General features: G+C 45.2%; 1 protein-coding gene across 1 annotated transcript in view; it reads left to right on the forward strand.

Moving 5' to 3' along the window:
* The first annotated feature begins 1,512 nt into the window (after window positions 1–1,512).
* ASPM (abnormal spindle microtubule assembly) overlaps window positions 1,513–19,101 on the forward strand; it is a 201,225-nt gene continuing 183,636 nt past the window's right edge. The window contains 3 exon segments of the mRNA XM_029618399.1: window positions 1,513–1,773; window positions 1,775–1,930; window positions 14,324–14,467. Coding sequence (XP_029474259.1) covers window positions 1,627–1,773; window positions 1,775–1,930; window positions 14,324–14,467 — 447 coding nt within the window. The 5' untranslated portion in view covers window positions 1,513–1,626.

The following is a 19,101-nucleotide window of genomic DNA, read 5'->3' on the forward strand; positions in this document are numbered from 1 at the left end:
ATCATAGGTCAGTCCATATTTTTAAGTGTTTTTGTTGCTTAATTCACCCCAGTGATATACTCCAAATTTCTAGCAATAATCTTGTGTTACAATCAATTCAAGGTTACTTTTGTTGAAAATTATGAACCAAACTTATCTGGATAATACAATGTTATTACTTCTTCTTAACCACCATCGACTTTGAGCTTGATGCCCTCAAATTGTCAGCAATATGAGAATTCACTATATTGCTGTTCTATGCCCGACATTGCACAATGTTTCGGACTAGCATCGAGTCCTTCTTCAAGGGCGTAATATATTCCACAGCATGGCGTATCTTGGCGTGGCATCAAGCTCAAAGTCGATGGTGGTTAAGAAGAAGTAATAACATCGTATTATCCAGATAAGTTTGGTTCATAATTTTCAACATAAGTAACCTTGAATTGATGTAACAAGATTATTGCTAGAAATTTGGGGTGAATTAAGCAACAAAAACACTTAAAAATATGGACTGACCTATGATTAAGCATATGGCAGAGTGACAAAGGTATACTTTACCACACAATGATGCCTATTATGATGGTCATGAATTACTGCGTTTGATAAGTTTAAGGAAAGAGGGTTCCTTCATCATTGAATTTGTAATTAGTTTGAACCTAGTTCCATCTTAAAAGTACATTGCCTTTCTGAGCTTTTTTCAAGTAGAAATATTTTGGTACAACATTCCAGAGGGTTTTAAAACATCTCACAGAATACTGTGATGCATGATGAGATATTTGTCTTTATAGTAGACTAGTATATGGTTCTTTGTAAGTTATGAGATACTGCCACTTGAGATCTCTTTAAGTATAATTGAAATGCTTCCATAACTATATATTAGGTTTAGCATTGGTAGCTGCTTGAAGTAATTGAGTTTAAAATATTAAAAGTATAACAGCTGTAGCAGATTATTTAGAAATCTATTGTCAGGTGTGGGTGTGAAAGTATTTATCAATAAGAATATGAATTCCATGGCTCAGACGTTTAGTGCCCACCCATGTTAACCTTGGGCCCAGCCAAAAATTCATTTCTGGCTACCCCACTGTATAGAAGTGGTTCTAAGATGATCTCGTGCACAGCGCCAGTCCACCTTCTCCAAATAGGCTGTTTACGTTAGATCCTATCCTGTAGGCTGGAATAACTTGAATAACAAAGCTCTAAAACGTGCGCCTGTTTCCCTATTTATCGAGGTAGCGTCTGCTTAATATAATACCACAAAGCAAGGAGTCATGTTACGATCTTGACACTTTCCTCAGTCTTTTTTTTTTTTTTGCGGTTTCGTGCGAAGCGTAGTAAAATAGAAGAGTTCAGCTTAAGTTCTCATCCATTAGTCTGTTGTGCTTGAGCGTTTCTAGCTTATCTCAGCTACAAGCAAGACCCAACTCGAAAGTATAAGGCTAGGACAAGGCATCCCTCCCTGCTATGCTCCTTTAAATAAAACAGGGGCTTCCGATTGGCTAACTGGCCGCGCGGAGGGGATTGGTGGAAGGACGCCGAGACCGTGACTAGGGATTGGCGGAGCGCCGTAAGTTTGAATCGTGGCGCAGTCGTTGAGCCTGGCAGCGAATAAGCTCGGGTGGACGAGCCCGTTCTCGGCCCCTCCGGGAGATGTTTCCCCGTCCGGCGCACGGCTTTCGGGGAGACGAAATGGCGGCGTCCACGAGGAACCGGGCCGCCTTCCGGGAGCTCAGCCCCTATCAGGGTGCTGGCGAGCCCGCGGAGCACCCCACGCTGATTCTCAGCCACTTCTGCCGGCCCCCCCTTTGTTGCTTTTGGTACCGTGAAAGTGGGCTCTTCCAAGACCGTGCGGCTGGCCATCGAAAACCCGCAGCCGGAGGCGGCCGAAGTGCGCGTAGACAAGTTCCCTTCCAGCAAAGGCTTCAGCCTGGAAAACGGAGAGCAGGTGCTGCAGGTGAGCGCTAGAGCCCAATGCTGGGTTGGGGGGTGGTCAAGGCCGTTGGAATTAAGGGGGTCATAGCAGGCGTATCGGGACGAATACTGGCTGGGTGCCTCATTTAGCAGCCTGAATTTGTAGGCAATCTAGCTTGGAGACTGGAAGATGGGGGATGGGACGGGGGAGCAAGCAAACTGGCGCACAAACGTTTCCTTTTTCGCCCGTACCGAGAGAGAACAGAGGGCTCCGCTAAATAAGAGGAGACTGGATAAGTCACCTGCGTCATGCATCTGGTCTGTCCTTCGGGGGGGGGAAGAACCCGTGATCTGTGTGCGGCACTGGGAGTGCATGTCTGGCCTGAGTTAATGGGGGTAGATGACAGGCAGCACAACTCTTTAATATAGCAGGCCTAAAACGGAGCAGCAGAGGAATGGGAGATCTCATGGAAGGGGTGAAAAGTGTCTGAGGGGAGCGGAAAGGAAGACCCCGGAAGGGGGTATCATTGTTACAATTTTGGTAGCAATGATGTCTAGAACAAGGCAAAGAATTATTTTTTCCTTTCGGGTATCAGGATGTGTTAATTAAATCTGTTTACCTACTTTCTTGTTTTTTGTAAATACTCTGGCCCTCTTCATGATATGGCTCTAGCAGCTGCCTCACTTACAGGCAAAACCTACCTTTTAGCCTGCCCCAAACTTTGGGGCTGATGCAATAAAATGCATATTAAACCTGGTGCTCATATTTAGGACTATGCAAGATAGTGTGCTCAGCCTCATGCGCAGCTTGACGTGTATTTTGGAGGTGCTAGAATAACTCCCGATGCAATAATGGGATAAGCAAGTCCAAAACATGCATCCAAATCAGTGTGTAGCTAATAATGCTCATCACATGCAAATGCCAGATAGATGAGGCTATTAGTACTCTAGATGCAAACAATCACTGTGCACCTGACGCGCACATTTTAACCTGCAAAAATTAATGCCAACCAAAGAGCTGCTGTTAAGTTGTAGAGGCTTGGGGACCTCAAAACAGCCACAAAAACTGCTTTTTCTGTTGTTCCAACCTAATATCCTCACAATCAGGCCGATACAGTACAGTGCTCCGATGGAGCGCACTGTTAGCCTGCTCTTGGACGCGCGTTTTCCCTTACCCCTTATTCAGTAAGGGGAGGAAAACGCGCGTCCAACCCGCGGCACCCAATAGCGCCCTCAACATGCAAATGCATGTTGAGGGCGCTATTAAGTATGCGTGCGGGATACAGAAAGTAAAATGTGCAGCCAAGCCGCACATTTTACTTTCAGAAATTAGCGCCAACCCAAAGGTCGGCGCTAATTTCTTCCAGCACCGGGAAAGTGCACAGAAAAGCAGTAAAAACTGCTTTTCTGTGCACCCTCTAACTTAATATCATAGCGATATTAAGTCAGAGGTCCCGAAAAGTGTAAAAAAAAAAAAAAAAATTTGAATTCGGCCCGCGGCTGTCGGGCCGAAAACCGGATGCTCAATTTTGCCGGCGTCCGGTTTCCGAGCCCATGGCTATCAACGGGCTCGAGAACCGACGCCGGCAAAATTGAGCGTCGGCTGTCAAACCCGCTGACAGCCGCCGCTCCTGTCAAAAAGGAGGCGCTAGGGATGCGCTAGTGTCCCTAGTGCCTCCTTTTACCCGGATCTACCGCGTCACCTAATTTAAATAGAGAATCGCGTGCACCGGCAAAGGGCCGGTGCGCGCGCCAGGAGAGCAGGCGTTCGTCCGCTCTCCCGCGGACTTTACTGTATCGGCCCGAATATTAAGTAGGAGAAACCACAGAAAGCATCATGAAAACAAAGTCTTGACAGCTGTCAGGTTTGAAAAATGCTCAGTTTACCAGTGTCTGTTTTCTTAACCTGTAAAACCACATCTCCTGGGTGCCCAATGCCAATGATTGCTAGGGATTCACTGTTTATCCCTTGCTTGTCCATTTTAGCCCGGCACCTCATTATCATATTGAATTGGGCGCCTGGCAGAGGTGGATGGGCGCATGTTAGGAAAACGGACACTCTGTGCGAGCGCCCATTTTCTATGCACGTTTATTGCATCCGCCCCATTGAGTACCCGTTTTCCTAATGCTTGCACATGTCTCCTGGGCACCTGATGCAATATTTAAATTAGCTGCTGCAATAAAAAAGGACGTGCTAGGGAAGAATTGTGTCCCTAGTGCTCAAATGCGTCAGGTGCCCATAATTGCAATGGGTGCGTAATACAAATGTCCATTTTATCTGGCTTCAGGTCAAATTAATGCTGTGGCTTGAAAAATTCTGGGTGCTTTATATACTCACACAATAGCAAGGGGTAAAATTGGCCTGGAGTATGTATATTGTGCGCCAAGAATTTTTTGTTTCATCAAGCCATCACATTATACCATTATTCTTAACCACAAGCAGTAGACTTAAACATAGTAACGATACTAAGTAGGAGGAACCACAGATGACAGTATTTTTTAAATTTATAATGAGCCCTTCACTCACGGATTGACTTAATGCCAGCTCTGGGGCTGGAGTTAAATTTGCTGTGTTAAAAAGTGTGCGTTGGGCACCCAGCGATTTTTCTGCATTGGGGAGGGGGAGTGGGTAATAGCTAATCACATGGAATTTACATGTGATGAATATTATCGGCTATGGATTTGTTTGGGCGCACGTTTTGGACCCACTACGCTCTTTATTGCTTTAGGTGCTAGTCTAGCATGTCACCCTGTGAGCTAGGCTGGGTGTATTTTATTGCATCGGCCTGAAAGTGCACCCAGCCTAGTGCCCAGGTTTATGCGCTGTTGGACGCGATAGACTAGCAGCCGAGGCACGATTACAAATGCGCAGAGCTCAATGGACTCTGAGGTTGCAGTGGTGCCAGGCGACGCAGAATCTCCAGAACTGAATCAGTCACTCCGTCTCCCGGGTACTCTTTTTATCCTGGTGGCAGGAACTTTCAAATCTGGAATGGGGGATCTCTTTTCAAAATCTTCCTACCCATATTGTCCTATCCATGGATGTGCCCATCCTGGTTTGGGGAGCTCATGTAGAGAAAAGCTGTTGCCAAATCAATTTGCTGGAGCTCCAGGTGATCAAATATGCATTATGAGCTTTCAGAGATTGGCTGTCCAACATTCAAACAGATAGCCAGCTAGCTATGTGGTATGTCGTCAAGCAGGGATGCATGGGATTGTACCTCCTGTGTCAGGAAGCGGTCCAGATCTGGTCATGGGTCCAGTTTCACGGGATTGTGATTAGGGTCATGTACTGGCTGGGACGGAGAATGTGGTAGCGGGCAGACTGCGTCAAGCCTTCAGACCCTATGATTGGGCCTGGACCAGGGGGTAGAGAATCGGATATTCCGCCCCTGGGGGAGCCCGGATGTACATCTATTTGCGTCCGCTTGCAACAGAACGTGCCTCTGTTCTGCTTCTTGTACAAGTCAGATGGCAAACCAGCCTCGGACACCCTTGCCCATCATTGGGGCAAGGGTCTTCTGTATGTGTGTACTCTGATTCCCTTAGTATTTATTTTGTTTGTGTTTTTATATACAGTCATTCCATGTGAGAATCACTAGTTCATAATGGTGTACAGGTTCGATACTCATAAATAAAGAAAACCAGAGGTAGACATATGTACAGATTGTAACCTGGGGAAGCATTTAGGTACAATGTGTTCATTCAAAGACATGTTTAGGAAAATATTACTGGGTTAGGGGAGGGAGTAAAGATCAGTACATTTTAGGTTTTCTGACTCTTAATCAAGACTCTTGAAGCTTCGTGAGAACAAGGGGACTATGATCCTCATAGCCCCTTACTGGCCAAAACAGGTCTGGTTTCCATTCCTACGGGAGTTGTCCATACGGAGACCGATCAATCTGGGGACTTCCCCAGATCTTATCACGCAAGATCGAGGCAGTTTGTGGCATCCTAAGCTCTAGGCCCTGTCACTCACAGTCTGGATGTTGAGAGGCTAATTCTGCAACCACTCAATCTCACAGAAGATGTCTTGGGTCCTAGTGGCTTCTAGATAGCCTTCCACTAGAAAGTCCTATGGTCTGAAATGGAGGAGGTTTTCTGTTTGGTGTGAGCAGAAGACCCTAGAGCCGTTCTCCTGCCCCACACAAAAACTGCTTGATTACTTTCTATACCTATCGGAAGCTGGCTTAAAACCCAACTCCGTTAGAGTTCATCTTAGTGCAGTTGGCGCATACCACCAATGGGTAGATGGTACACCCATCTCTATACAGCCTATAGTTGTACGATTCAAATGAAGCCTCCCCTAAGGCCGCTTCCTGTGCCTTGGGACCTCAATGTGGTGGTAGCTCAGCTAAAGAAAGCTCCTTTGAGCCGCTGCATACCTGTGACCTAAAGTACCTGACCTGGAAGGTCATATGTTTGGTGGCGGTCAGCGAGCTCCAGGGCGTAGTGACTTATCAATCTTACACTGTTTTATTATGACAAGGTGGTCTTGCACACACACCCTTAGTTCCTGCCTAAGGTTGAGATGGACTTCAATCTTAACCAGTCCATCGTCTTTCCAGAATTCTTTCCCAGAACAGTTTGGACTGCAAGCGAGCCTTAGCCTTCTGTCTGGACTAGACAGAAGCCCATAGCCAGTCCACCCAACTTGTTTCTTTTGACAAGAATAGGTTGGGCATTGGCGTTGCCAAACAGACACTATCCAGCTGGCTAGCAGATTGCATCTCCTGTTAATCCCAGGCAGGACTGCTGCTTGGGGATCATGTCAAGGCTCATTCTGTCAGAACCATAGCAGCGTCAGTGGCCCAGTTATGAACAGTTCCCGTGGAGGAGATCTGCAAGGCTGTAACAGGGCGTTCTCTCCACAAATTCTCATCACACTATTGTCTGGATAGGGATGGCCAACGCCACAGTAGGTTTGGCTAATCTGACCTTCGGAACCTGTTTGAGGTGTAGAACCCAACTCTTCCAGCCTAGGGCCTGTTTAGGTTCAGATTGTCTCCCCTTTCTGTTACCAAAAGCACTGTGTGCCCGTTGGCATGTGGTTGGATATTTGTTGGTCCCCTTTTTGTGTTGGGGAGCAGCCTGTAGCTAGGGATTCATCCATGTGTGACGACTACCATCTTGCTTGTCCTCAGAGAAAGCAGAATTGTTTACAGGTAACAGGTATTTTCAGAGGACAGCAGGATGTTAGTCTTCATGAAACCTGTCTGTTACCCCACAGAGTTGGATTTCTCCTAATTTTCAGGTGTGTGTGTGTGTGTATATACTAGAGATGTATATACACACCGATAACTAAGGCCGAACCTTTTGGTTCGGCCTTAGTTATCGGCCCACTGTGAAACAAAAAAAACCAAACAACCAAACCCCCCCCCCCAAAAAAAAAAAAAAAAACTTGCCTAAAGTCCCTGGTGGTCCAGCGGAGGTCCCAGGAGTGATCTCCCCCTCTCGGGCCATCGGCTGCCACTAATCAAAATGGTAATAATAATTATCCCAAAAAATAGCAGGAAAAACTTGAATCAATACAATAGTAAAAATATTCCACTATAAAGTGAAGGCTCTTATTGTATATAAAGAGTGACAGTCATACAGTGTCCTTGCAACTGGTGGCTTATGCTGAGAAAGCTTTTACGAGCGCTGGGGCTTTATAATCATAGGTCACTTCATTATGCTCATAGAAGAGGTTCTATAAGGGTAATATATTCCCCCTTACTTTGGTTATTTGGGGCTATATAAAAATGCACTTATCTTGCAACGAGATGTAAAAAATGCAGCTGTACTTAAACTTCTGCACTTATCCTTTGGAATCACGGATCAAAAGTGCTGCGAAATTGAATTCTTCCTTTGTGTCTACCGATACTGCAATGTTTCGAAGTGCTGCTTCTTCAGGGAACACAAAGCTGTAAGCTGCAAGAGGATAAATCTGTGCAATAGAAAAGAAATACAATAGCCCTTTAAAGTCAGCTAGTAGCTTATCTAGACAACATGGCTGCAGGACGAGTTGGAACACTTACTGTTTGAAAAGTGCTGTCAATATACCATCGGGAGTAGATTTTCGTTGCGCTGTGACTATAACACAAGCAAAACTATCACACATTTCGAAATTTCCAAGTCTGTGAAATGTAATTTTGTCTCTGGGAAAATTACTTATTTTTTGGTGCCACAAGCTACAAACAGTAAGTGTTCCTACTCGTCCCACAGCCATGTTGTCTAGATAAGCTACTAGCTCCCACACTTATTTTCCCATACCTATGTTTTACCCACCACCAAGTTCAGGGCCCTTGTTGGTAACTGTTTGATTTGAATTTCTTGCCACCCCCTGCTGTTGATGCAGGGAATAATGTTGGAGTTGCATCAAAGGTGTGAATCATAAGGCAAGCTCCCCCCAGGCTTATTTGTTTACCCAAACTGTGTTGGTGGTTGTGTGAATGCATATCCTCTTTTCCACATTGCCCCTTGCCATTGAAGCAGAGAGCAATGTTGGAGTTGCATTAACTGTGTGAAGGCTTATGAGTAAGGGTAGTAATCACCAGGTAGTAGCCACCATTCCAGTAAGCCACCCCCATGGCTCTTCTCTTCATACCCATCCTCTAGCCTTTATGGATCCACAGTGTTTATCCCACGCCCCTTTGAAATCCTTCACAGTTTTGGTCTTCACCACTTCCTCCGGAAGGGCGTTCCAGGCATCCACCACCCTCTCCGTGAAGAAATACTTCCTGACATTGGTTTTGAGTCTTCCTCCCTGGAGCTTCAAATCGTGACACCTGGTTCTGCTGATTTTTTTTCCAAACGGGAAAGGTTTGTTGTTGACCATGGATCATTAAAACCTTTCAAGTATCTGAAAGTCTGTATCATATCACCCCTGCTCCTCCTCTCCTCCAGGGTGTACATATTTAGGTTCTTCAGTCTCTCCTCATAAGTCATTTTATGAAGACCCTCCACCTTTTTGGTTGCCCATGTTTAAAATTTGGAGTTACATGTGCAAATCTTGGTCCTATCCTGGAATGCCTATGCCCTGCCCCTTTATTCCTCGCAAGCACATGTACATACACATGTATTTTGCGGCTTTTTAAAATCTACATTGCTTGTATGCAGCCCACTAATGCGCGAATGTGTCCATTTTTGCACAAGGAATGCTATAAGTTTGTAGTTGAGGCAGTGGAGGTTGAAGTAACTTGCCCAAGGTCACAAGGAGCAGGACTGGGAAGAGATGTCTGAAGAGAGATGTTCTTATACAGCATTTGCAAGTACTTGTAACTTCTTCCTTCCTCCGTTGCTGAGTTGTCAAGAATTTGACTCCCCCATTGCAGCAGGAGCCACTTACTGCTGCTTCACTGGATACAGCTACAGTGATTAAAACACTTGAAGATATGTGACAAGTCAATTACAGGCACTGTGCCAGGACTTCCCTGAAGGTGCAAGGACTGCATGCTCAGCCACTGACTCTTGTCCCAGAACCTCCTCCATAATGCATAATCAAAGGTTTGATTGTCAGACTCTGAGTTCCCATGGAAGCAGGGTCTAACCCTAATTCTAATGTATCAGATCATGAGGACACCTGATCTTCCTTCTGAAGACTTGCCATCTCCTAAAAATAGTTCAACATTGGAGGATTTATCCTCCACCATCTTTACCTAAGATTGTATTTAAGCTTCTCAAGTTTTTTCACTTAAATTATTTAATTAATTTTGGATAAGTTAAATATCCAATATGTACTACATAATTTTACTTGCTCGTTACTCATCTCTTAAATATGTACTTTCTTATGTTATCTAGTTAACCTATTATAAGCGTTCATTGTATTTTCCTTTCTCAGTTATATGTAAACCGACATGATGTGTCCTACGAATGCCGGTATATAAAAAGCATTAAATAAATAAATAAATAAAAAATAAATGGCTCAGACTGAATATATTTTATTTACATATTTATATACCACTAGTTTTCCATGAGGTGTTTCATCGCTGTTTACAACCACACAGGCATAATAAACACAAAATTTATCATTTGCATAACATAAAATAAAATCAAAACAAAACATTTATTAAAATAAAAAAATTAAATGCTTCTTTAAAATAGTCTTCGTGTATCCTATGCTTCATGAGAATACAGAGCCAAGATCAATAGAACAAAGTGTTTTGCAATATTGTAATTTCCCAGGAACACAGCTGCAGTCCCAGTCCATCAAATTTTGAGACCTGTGCTGTAAGAATTAGGAAGTACAGTACCTGTTGCAGTGTATCCTGTCATAAAGTGATCAGACACATATCAAAACCTGGTATAAGTTTTTAATCTTATGCTAACACATGGCTTCCACATTAATCAGTAGTAGTAGAGGCTGCACTGTAGAAAGCAAACATGAGAAAGTGTTTCTTTTTTTATTTATTTATCATTTTACAAATTATTAAATAAAGATACACTTTGTAATGAAACAATTAGAGACAATGAAAAGAAATAATTTTTAACAACGATTGAATGAAAAAAGGAAAAAGAAATAATATTTATCATTTCTCTAATCCCTGAGAAGAAATTGGGGGGAGTAAATTTACTATGAGAGACAAGGAGCAATTTTGATCATATTACAAAGAAATATGGCTGTTTACATTCACAGTATATATTAAACATTAACAGGGTTTTGTCCTCTACCATTCAAAAAATCCCTCAAGTGGTCTGGGTTAAAAAAACCCCAACCATACGTATTTCCAGATAATTTTATTATGCATCTACAGGGATAGCGTAACTGAAATGTTGCTCCAAGAGCAGTCACTTCCATTCGCATCAATAGGAAAACTTTGCATCTTAGTTGGGAAGGTCTTGCCAAGTCTGGGTATATACGAACAGTCTCTCCATGAAATTGAACATTTAAATTCTTAAAGTAAGATCTCCTTACAAAACTGAAATCCTGTTCAGAATAGAAACAAGCAAACAATACTGCTCTCTCTGTAATCTCTGGATTTGTATTTTCAACATATTCCGTTTAAATTTAAAAAGTCAGCCCTATTTATTACTGAGATTTGTGGGGGACCCAATCTCTGAGCTAGAAAGAGGATCTTCTTTAGAGGAGGTATTTGTTCAGAGGAAATCTTTAGAGCCTCTTGTAGGTTTCTTTTAAAAGTAATTATTGGTAGTTCACCCAGAACTTTGAGGAAGTTCAGTAGTCTCAGATTTAAGTGACTTAGATAGTTTTCAACAGATTCCAATCTCCTAGAAGAGGTCATACAATCCCGAATGGTAGCTACTGAAGAGTCTTGTAAAGTTTTCACATCTTTTTTTATAGATTGAATAGCTGGTGCATGCTCCTGCAATGCCTGTTGATTAGCTACGGAGTCTAATTTCTTCTCCACAACTTCTATCCGACGAGACTGTTCTTTGAACATAGTGGACATACCGGCCACCAAGTCCCACAAGGAGTCCAGCGTGACAATTTCAGATTTTTTTTAAATCTCCACAGTCTGTAAGATGTCTTCCCCAGGGTCTCGCACCGAGTCTCCTCCATTCCCAGAGGGGAGTCAGCTCCACCAGCTGCTCCTCAGGAGTCTTTGTCTGCTCGATCCCTGGTACAAACGATTCCAAACCCTGGTAGCTGCCAGCGTTCCCAGCCAACTGAGGCTGCCCGGTGATGTCGTCATCCCGCGCCCCAGCAGCGACGACAGTAACCAGAGGAGAAGCCAAGGGAGGTTGTCTTGGATCAGGAGGGCTCAGCGTAATTTCCCCGGGTGACAACGGGGCTCCTTTCCCTGTTGCGCCAATGGGGCTGGAAGCCCGAAAAATCTGTGAAGAAGCAGTGAACTCCGATATTAAACGCTGATCCGATGCAATGCTGAATTCAGCTGGGTAAATTCTGATTTTCCCCTTCCTCTTATGCAGCATTTTTGTATGTTAAGCTTTTGCAAGGTAACAGAAGCAGGAGCAGCGTTGAGGATGTCTGCTCAGGCAGCCATCTTGACTCCCCCGAGAAACCGTGTTTCAAGGGCAAAGAGAAACAGATGGACTTGTTCCAGGAGGATATTCCATTGCAACAATTGGACACACTTTCTCCATTGACTAGCAGGACTGAATTAACCATGATATATGGGCACCGAATGCATCCATCTCTCAAAGCTCCGTAAGTGTCTTACGGAGCATGCATGGTACTTTCTCAGTATGTGCTGTGTCATGCGCCTCTGTCTGATTTTTGTCTGAGCTTTCACAAAGATATGTGACTCTCTCCTTTTTTTTTTTTTGTGTGTTCAAATTTGGTCTTATTTTCTTCACTGACTAAGCAGCTCCTTAATGCACTTTTTTAAAGCACTACTACTACAACAAAAAAAAAACCAGTTAAGAAATACATCACATTTTGCAAGGTTTGGGTAAAGGCCTAGGAAGGTTGCTGTCAGCTGCTTCAAAGCCCACAACTGTGTGTACCAGATGTCCATTATGGGTTCCCATGAGGTATGCTAACATATTATTATGCTCCAAACCAGAATTTCATCCTTTCAGCTTCATGTGGTTCAGTGTTTTTCACACTGCACTAGAGAAAATTAGACAAAATCAAGGGGATCTCTGACCTAAGGACCATGATATCTTTAGATTTCTGTTTCAGAAGGCATGTAGTGTTTTAAGTATTTTGTAAGGACAGCAAATGACAATTTTAACACTTACTAGGGGCTTTGCAATAGCATGCAGAATGGTCTGCCTAAGTACTTGTTGGCCTAGCAGCACTCTTGAGGATGGCCCCAAGAAAACCTAGAGCCGAACGGCACAGCTGCTGTCTGACCTACCCTCCTAGCCATGGCTCTGCTGTTCTGTAGCTGAGATTCTACAGTTTGTGGACTTGTAGCAGGATATAGTCTATTTAGATTTTTATATTCTGCTTTTCACACTTTTTTTTTTCAGCACTTCAAAGCGGATTATATTCAACTGACAGCAATCTACCTCTCCTAGCTCCTCTACCTAAGGCAGCCCTGTCCCTCTTTAACCTCGCAAAATGTGATGACATTTCTTTACTTTTTTTTTTTTTTGTAGTAATGCTTTAAAAGTGATTTAAGAGACTGTTTAGGCAGTGACGTAAATAAGACCAAATTTGAACACACACAAAAAAAAGAGGACTTTCTTCAGTGCAGCCTCTACTACCACTGTGGTGGTATTTCCCTATCCCCAGAGGACTTATAATCTAAGTTTGCACCTGAGGCAATGGAGGGTAAAGTGACTTGCCCAAGGTCACAAGGAGCAGCTGTGGTCTCCTGGTTCATTACCTGCTGCTCTAACCCCCAGGCCACTCCTCCAGTAGCCTCCTCAGTCTTCGAATCCAACATCCTGAGAGATGATGTTGTGTGGTAGATTAGAGAAGCTACCTCATCGCTACAGAATAAGTGGATGACTGAGGTCAGTTCCCCTTCCTCCAGTAGTGTAGAGGCTGTCTAATTCCAGCTCCCTTTCCGCCTTAGAATTTGGGGGAGACCTCAAAACAAGCAGTTGGTTATGGTGGCTATTCCCACTTGCATAAGATCCCCCATTTTGGAACACCCCCCCCCCCCCCCCCCCCCCCCCCCCCCAAAAATCTTCATGGCACACTTGTCCCCACCCTGACTGCTGTTCATTGTGGCTGGTAGGCCCATGAATGTGTCCTCATGCCCCCAACCCAAATCCCACAAAAGGTTTAGAAACCATGGGTGGGCCTGACCCTCCCCCACCAGCAATTGTTGTACCTTCCTGAAACCTGCAAGTCAACCCCAACCCTCCATGCTTCTACTCCAATGCTTTGAAATAGACACTGGGAAGTGATTGTATTGTTCTATTACTAATAGCAATGATGTCACTAGAAACGTTGTGGTTTCTGCCTCCATCTGCTGGCTGGGTGTGTGGATTGACCTAGCATGAAAGGAAAGATTAACTTTTTCCTTTATTTATGGTTGTATTGATTTAAATTATGCTGTATTTGTTTTTGTTTATCTTTTTTTTTTTCTTTGAGTGACAGAATAAATTAATCAAATTCGAGAATTTTCAACCTTTTTGTTAATTGAGAAAAGTAAGTAAAATAAATTTCAAGTGTTCTGATTTGCAGTTTATGATGCTGTGAGTGTGTGGGAGGGTACCACCTTTAAATCAAAGGTTATAGCAATCAGAAATAGTTTTGGCATAGGGTCTCCCTTCTTCTCCTTCCCAGGGCTTCTCTGTTCCCTCCTGGGCCTGCTCTTTTATTCCCCTACTTAGAGAAACTCCCAGTGGACAGGATTCTGTTCTGGGCTAGATACCAGGATCTGGTCCCTTAAGGTATTCTGGGGTTCTGTTATACTCTTGGTCACACAGTTGTTAACATAGTTTAGAATAATTTTTTTGCCTCCCTTTCTTTCTTGTGAGAAGTCTCTAAAAATGTTGATATTGTGTTTTACTTCTGCTATTTTAATATTTTGATATGACTTTTTCTTTTCTTTCTTTTTTTTTTTTTTAGCCTAAAGAAAGACACTTTCTTTTAATAAGATGGACACCCTTAGAAGAAGGTAGCATCCGGGAATTGATAACTTTTGTTGTCAACGGCGTTGCGAAACACCAGGCTGTTCTGCTAGGCAGGGCAGAGCAGACGAAAAAGGCAAAGGTATGTTTGTGTTATATCTGCTCATACTGGCCAGTTTAGATGTATTTATTACCTTTTGAGACTGCCATTGTAGGAAGGAGTCAGACCAGCTCACAACTTTTATCTTTGACTCAACACTGGTAATCTCTGCAGAATGTGAAGTCTTGCAAGTTCTTTTTTTATTCTAAGCATACCTGTTGCTTTCTTTACCTCAATTTGAGTAATATGTATAATTCATCTTTTTATTTCTGTCGATAAGCAGGCTGAATTAGCCATTATGTGAGGGTGATATCATCTGGCGGCACCAAACAGATTAATCTCTCAAATTGGTAGAGCTCTGAGCATATGCAGGAGTTACCACACTGACATAGCCTCATGAATCTCTTCATTCATTTTTTGTGCAAGCACAGCATAGACATGTATTCTCTGTTCTTAATGTTTTCTCAAAATTCTCTGTTTGGTTATTTATCTCAGAAAATCTTTTTTCTGTTGCCTCACTGCCTCTGCAGCCCCAAATAGCATTTTTCAGTGCTACAAAAAAAAGAAAAGATGAAAAACAATGAACCATGGTCCACCATCCATCATGTCTGTCCAGAATAAAGTCAACAGTAGTGAGCAGGATTAAAAGCTGTAGCTGTGGCAAGATTTATATCCCTCACCAACAGCCACAAGCCTCAGATTGGAATACGACCAAAAACTGCTTTGCCTGCGGACGGATGTTCTGTGCTTGCAACGACCTAAGGTGCATTGCATCGAGAAACTGTGTAAATGTCTTTGAAGTTGCAGTAGGTCCTCGTCATGCAGTACAGTGTCTGCCCCGCTGGGAAAAGTCTAGCAGGAGATTCCCCCCCCAAACTCCCCCTGTCTGCTTGGGCTGAAACCGCAGGATTGGGTATGACCAGTTGCCTGTGTCGAAGACAAAGTGGGATCAATCACTGGAGCCATCGCAGCCTACGTCAAACACAAACACTAAGCACAACACTTTGGCATTGGCACTGTTGATGTGGCCATCATTGGTGCCATTGGCGCAAAGAGCATAGACATTCCTAATGCGTAATGCATAAATTTGCCCGACACATCCTCCGCTGATGCCTTTGACACACAGAATATCAATGTACTGAAACTGATGTATGATGTTCCGGGCACTCAGCACATGGTGCACCAATGCCTTCGAAACATGTGGCCTCGATGCACATCACCTTTTCACTATTGCACACTATCACAGTACACAGTGCAAAAATGCATGGCACACCCTTGATGCAACATCATTGTTTATCAAAGTATTCAAGTCAACCAAAGTGTTTAAGCATTCTACCTCATTGAAGCTACAGATGCATCTACTTAGTTTTCATTTTATCGAGCTGCTTTGCCAATACAACTGTACACATCCCAATCTAGATCTGAAGGGGAAGGAATCTGGTTTCTTTTGCCAACTCCAGTAACCAAGGCACTCACACCACCTAAAGTAGTGGCGGAAGGACTTTGCCTGGAGATGGCAGAACCAGTATCCTCCATAGCCCCACTCATCTCCAACAGACTGCCTGTTCTCGTGCAGGAGCCTATCCTGCGCTCAGAATGTCCCACCATCTAATCCATGCTAGAAGAGACCAGTTTCTTGACCAAGTCACAGATTTGGTGAAGTTTCTTTACCTCGTTGACCAAGGAGACAAGGAACATTCCAGTGCCTCCTTTTCAGTATTGCTACAGTGCTGCCATGGAACTGAGTCTCAATCTTCACCTACAAGAGTGAATCCGTCGTCATAATGCATAATCAGGGAGTCTTCATAATCTGTTGGAGGTGTTAGACCAGGCTGCTCTGTCTTGGGGTCATCCGGAACCACCACCCGCTTTGCCCTCTTTGTCTTTGGAGTTATGGAAAAGTCAGCCAGTGCTTTAGGATCAGACAGACTTTACTGGCATACCCTCTGACCTACTCCAAATCTTCTGGAGTATATCTTACCCCCAGAGAGTTTCACCTATTGTAAATATTTGAAAAAGTTGGGTACAGTACTGTGCATCCATGTACGCAAAATGCATTCCTGACACATGATACAAAGACCCCTGTTTGGAGTTACTTCACCTTCTTCAGATCCTGAATACTCCAGCTGAACCAGTAACCTTTCCAGTTACCAACATCCTCAGTGCTCTATGGATGAAAATGTGGGGCACTCCTACAACATGAAAACTGGTACTTTCCTGGCGTGTAGCAGATGGACTCAGGACCAATGGGTATAGTGTACTCTTGATAGCAGTTGGAGACGGAGTCAGATTTCAATCTGACGTTAGCCTACATATACCCATGCAGGAAGCACTGCTCTTCAGTATTTCTCAGTCTCCTTAGCAGTTTGAGACTCTACACATGCTTGCACAGCGTTAGAAAATTCAAACCAAAGAAGAGAGAGAAAATCTTACCTCTACAAGATGAGCCCTGCTCTCCTGCAGTGATACCTAAGGGTCAACTCCCCCAGTCGAGAATTCCTGAGGTGATTTCCGAGATCCCTCAGAGGTAAGCCTCTGTTCGGTAGCTGGTTCCCAGTGTGGTTTTAGCCCCCAGGAACGGGAGTGGCTGAAAGGCAGCGGGTGCAATACAGAGTGCGGCGGTGAAGGTATTCCCCTCTTTCCCCCCCCCCCCCCCCGCAGCCGGAGACCGCTTGGCACGAGACCGGGAAGCACCAAGACAAGGTAAGGTAGAAAACTTTATTTAAGTCTCCGAGGCTCGGTGAGCCGCACAGATCGCAACCTGGCGTCTGTTCCATGGGGTTGAGCAGCCCCGTCCAGGCTAGGCCCCGATCCGGTGCCAGGGTCCTTCTACGTGGAGACCCTCCGGGGGGGGGGGGGGGGGGCGCCATCTTGCCCGCGTGGTTGTCTGCACCATTTCCCCCCCTTGGTTGCCGTATTGTCTGCACAGCGGCAAGCCAGGTGCACAAACTACTTGTGCGCACAGCTGCGCTTGCATCTGTGCCGGGCGCACAAATAAACCTGTGTGCACAGCGGCGCACATCTCCCTAAGGCCTGCACGCACATCTTCTGCATCTTTTACGCACAGTGTCGGCGCATCCAGAAAGCACAAATGAGCCTCCCGGCACACACACATATTCGCATAGACGTGCACAAATCATGGCACCGCCGGCCAAGAAAGCCAAGGGACAAGCCCTCTGTCCAGCCTGCCACCTGAGAGCTGCGCAACACGAAGTGGCCTCTGCCCTGTGCCTACAGTGCGAAGAGGCTCTGGGGGAACCGAGGCAAGGCCCCCTCAGCCAGTAGAGGAATCCGGCTCCACCAATGACAGTACACCAGACCTCTCTATCCCCGGCTCGGGCCCTCCTCAGATGGGCTCCTCGGGGAGCACCGCTGGATTCAATATGGACCCAGGGACCTTTTCCTTGGTGGAATTCTTGAAAGGGCTGCAAACCTTTGTCCAGGCACAATCTGTGCCACCTGTGACACAGCCACAGTCTCCGCCAGAAGAGCAAAACCTTCCAGGCCCCTCTCGACCTCCTCGAGACGTGCCTCCTCCGGACAAAAGCCTCTCCTTTGGGGACAAAGACACCTCTGAGGAAGAGCCGGATTCCCTGGAGGAAGGGGAAATCCCTCCAGGGACGGAACCATACCGAACCATGATGCGTTTCTTCTCCAAAGGCGAGCTATCAGATCTTGTGTGTCTCTGATCCTGAAGACGCTGGCCATCCCAGGCACAAGCTCCGCAGTGGAGCCAAAGACGAACCCTGTTCTGTTCTGACTCAGTCAGGCCTCATGCCATTTCCCAATGCTGCAGGCTGTACAACTGATTGACCTGGAATGGAATGCCCCAGAGGCCAGCTTCAAAGGAGGACGGGCCCTAGAAGCCCTGTACTCCCTGGAACCCTCAGCCAAAGAACTCCTGGAGTTCCCCAAATTGGACGCCATGGTCTGCGCAGTCTCAAAGCGCACCACCATTCCAGTCTAAGGAGGAGCTGCACTCAAGGATGCCAAAGATAGACGTCAGGAATCCATCCTTAAACAGTCATTTGATGTCGCAGCTATGTCCCTGCAGATCGCTGCCTGCTGCGCCGAGGTGACACGTGCCTGCTTGTTGCTGTCCAGGGACACAACCACGTCCGTCGAAACATTAGAACCGGTGATATCTTTCCTCACTGATGCAACCTCCGACCTGGTGTGCACCTCAGCTAGGGGAGTCTCATCCATAGTGGCAGCCAGAAGGCAACTCTGGCTCCGAAGTTGGTCAGCCAATGCGACTTCCAAGATGAAACTCACGAGAATGCCTTTTAAAGGAGTCGTCCTGTTCGGAAGCGAACTGGAGAAGTTAGCCGACAAATGGGGCGAATCCCCAGTACCTCATTTACCGGAGGACAAGAACAAAAGAAACAAACACCCTGTCCCCGAAGATCCAAGGGCAGAGGATCCCAGTGTTTCAGACCGTACAAAAACACATACCAAGCACCTCGCCCCGCAGGCAGGGGCTAGTCCTTTCGACACAGACAGACACAAGAGGGGAGCCGGCTCAGGTATAGGCCCCAGCCGCATCCCACAATGAGAATCAACAGACCCATCCACAGGAAGAAGCCATAGGGGGCAGGCTTTCCTTATTCTACCAAAGATGGGTCGAGATAACATCGGACAAGTGGGTCCCAACCCTCATTCCAGAGGGATAATAC

This window comes from Rhinatrema bivittatum, chromosome 10, assembly GCF_901001135.1.
Source record: "Rhinatrema bivittatum chromosome 10, aRhiBiv1.1, whole genome shotgun sequence".
NCBI lineage: Eukaryota > Metazoa > Chordata > Amphibia > Gymnophiona > Rhinatrematidae > Rhinatrema > Rhinatrema bivittatum.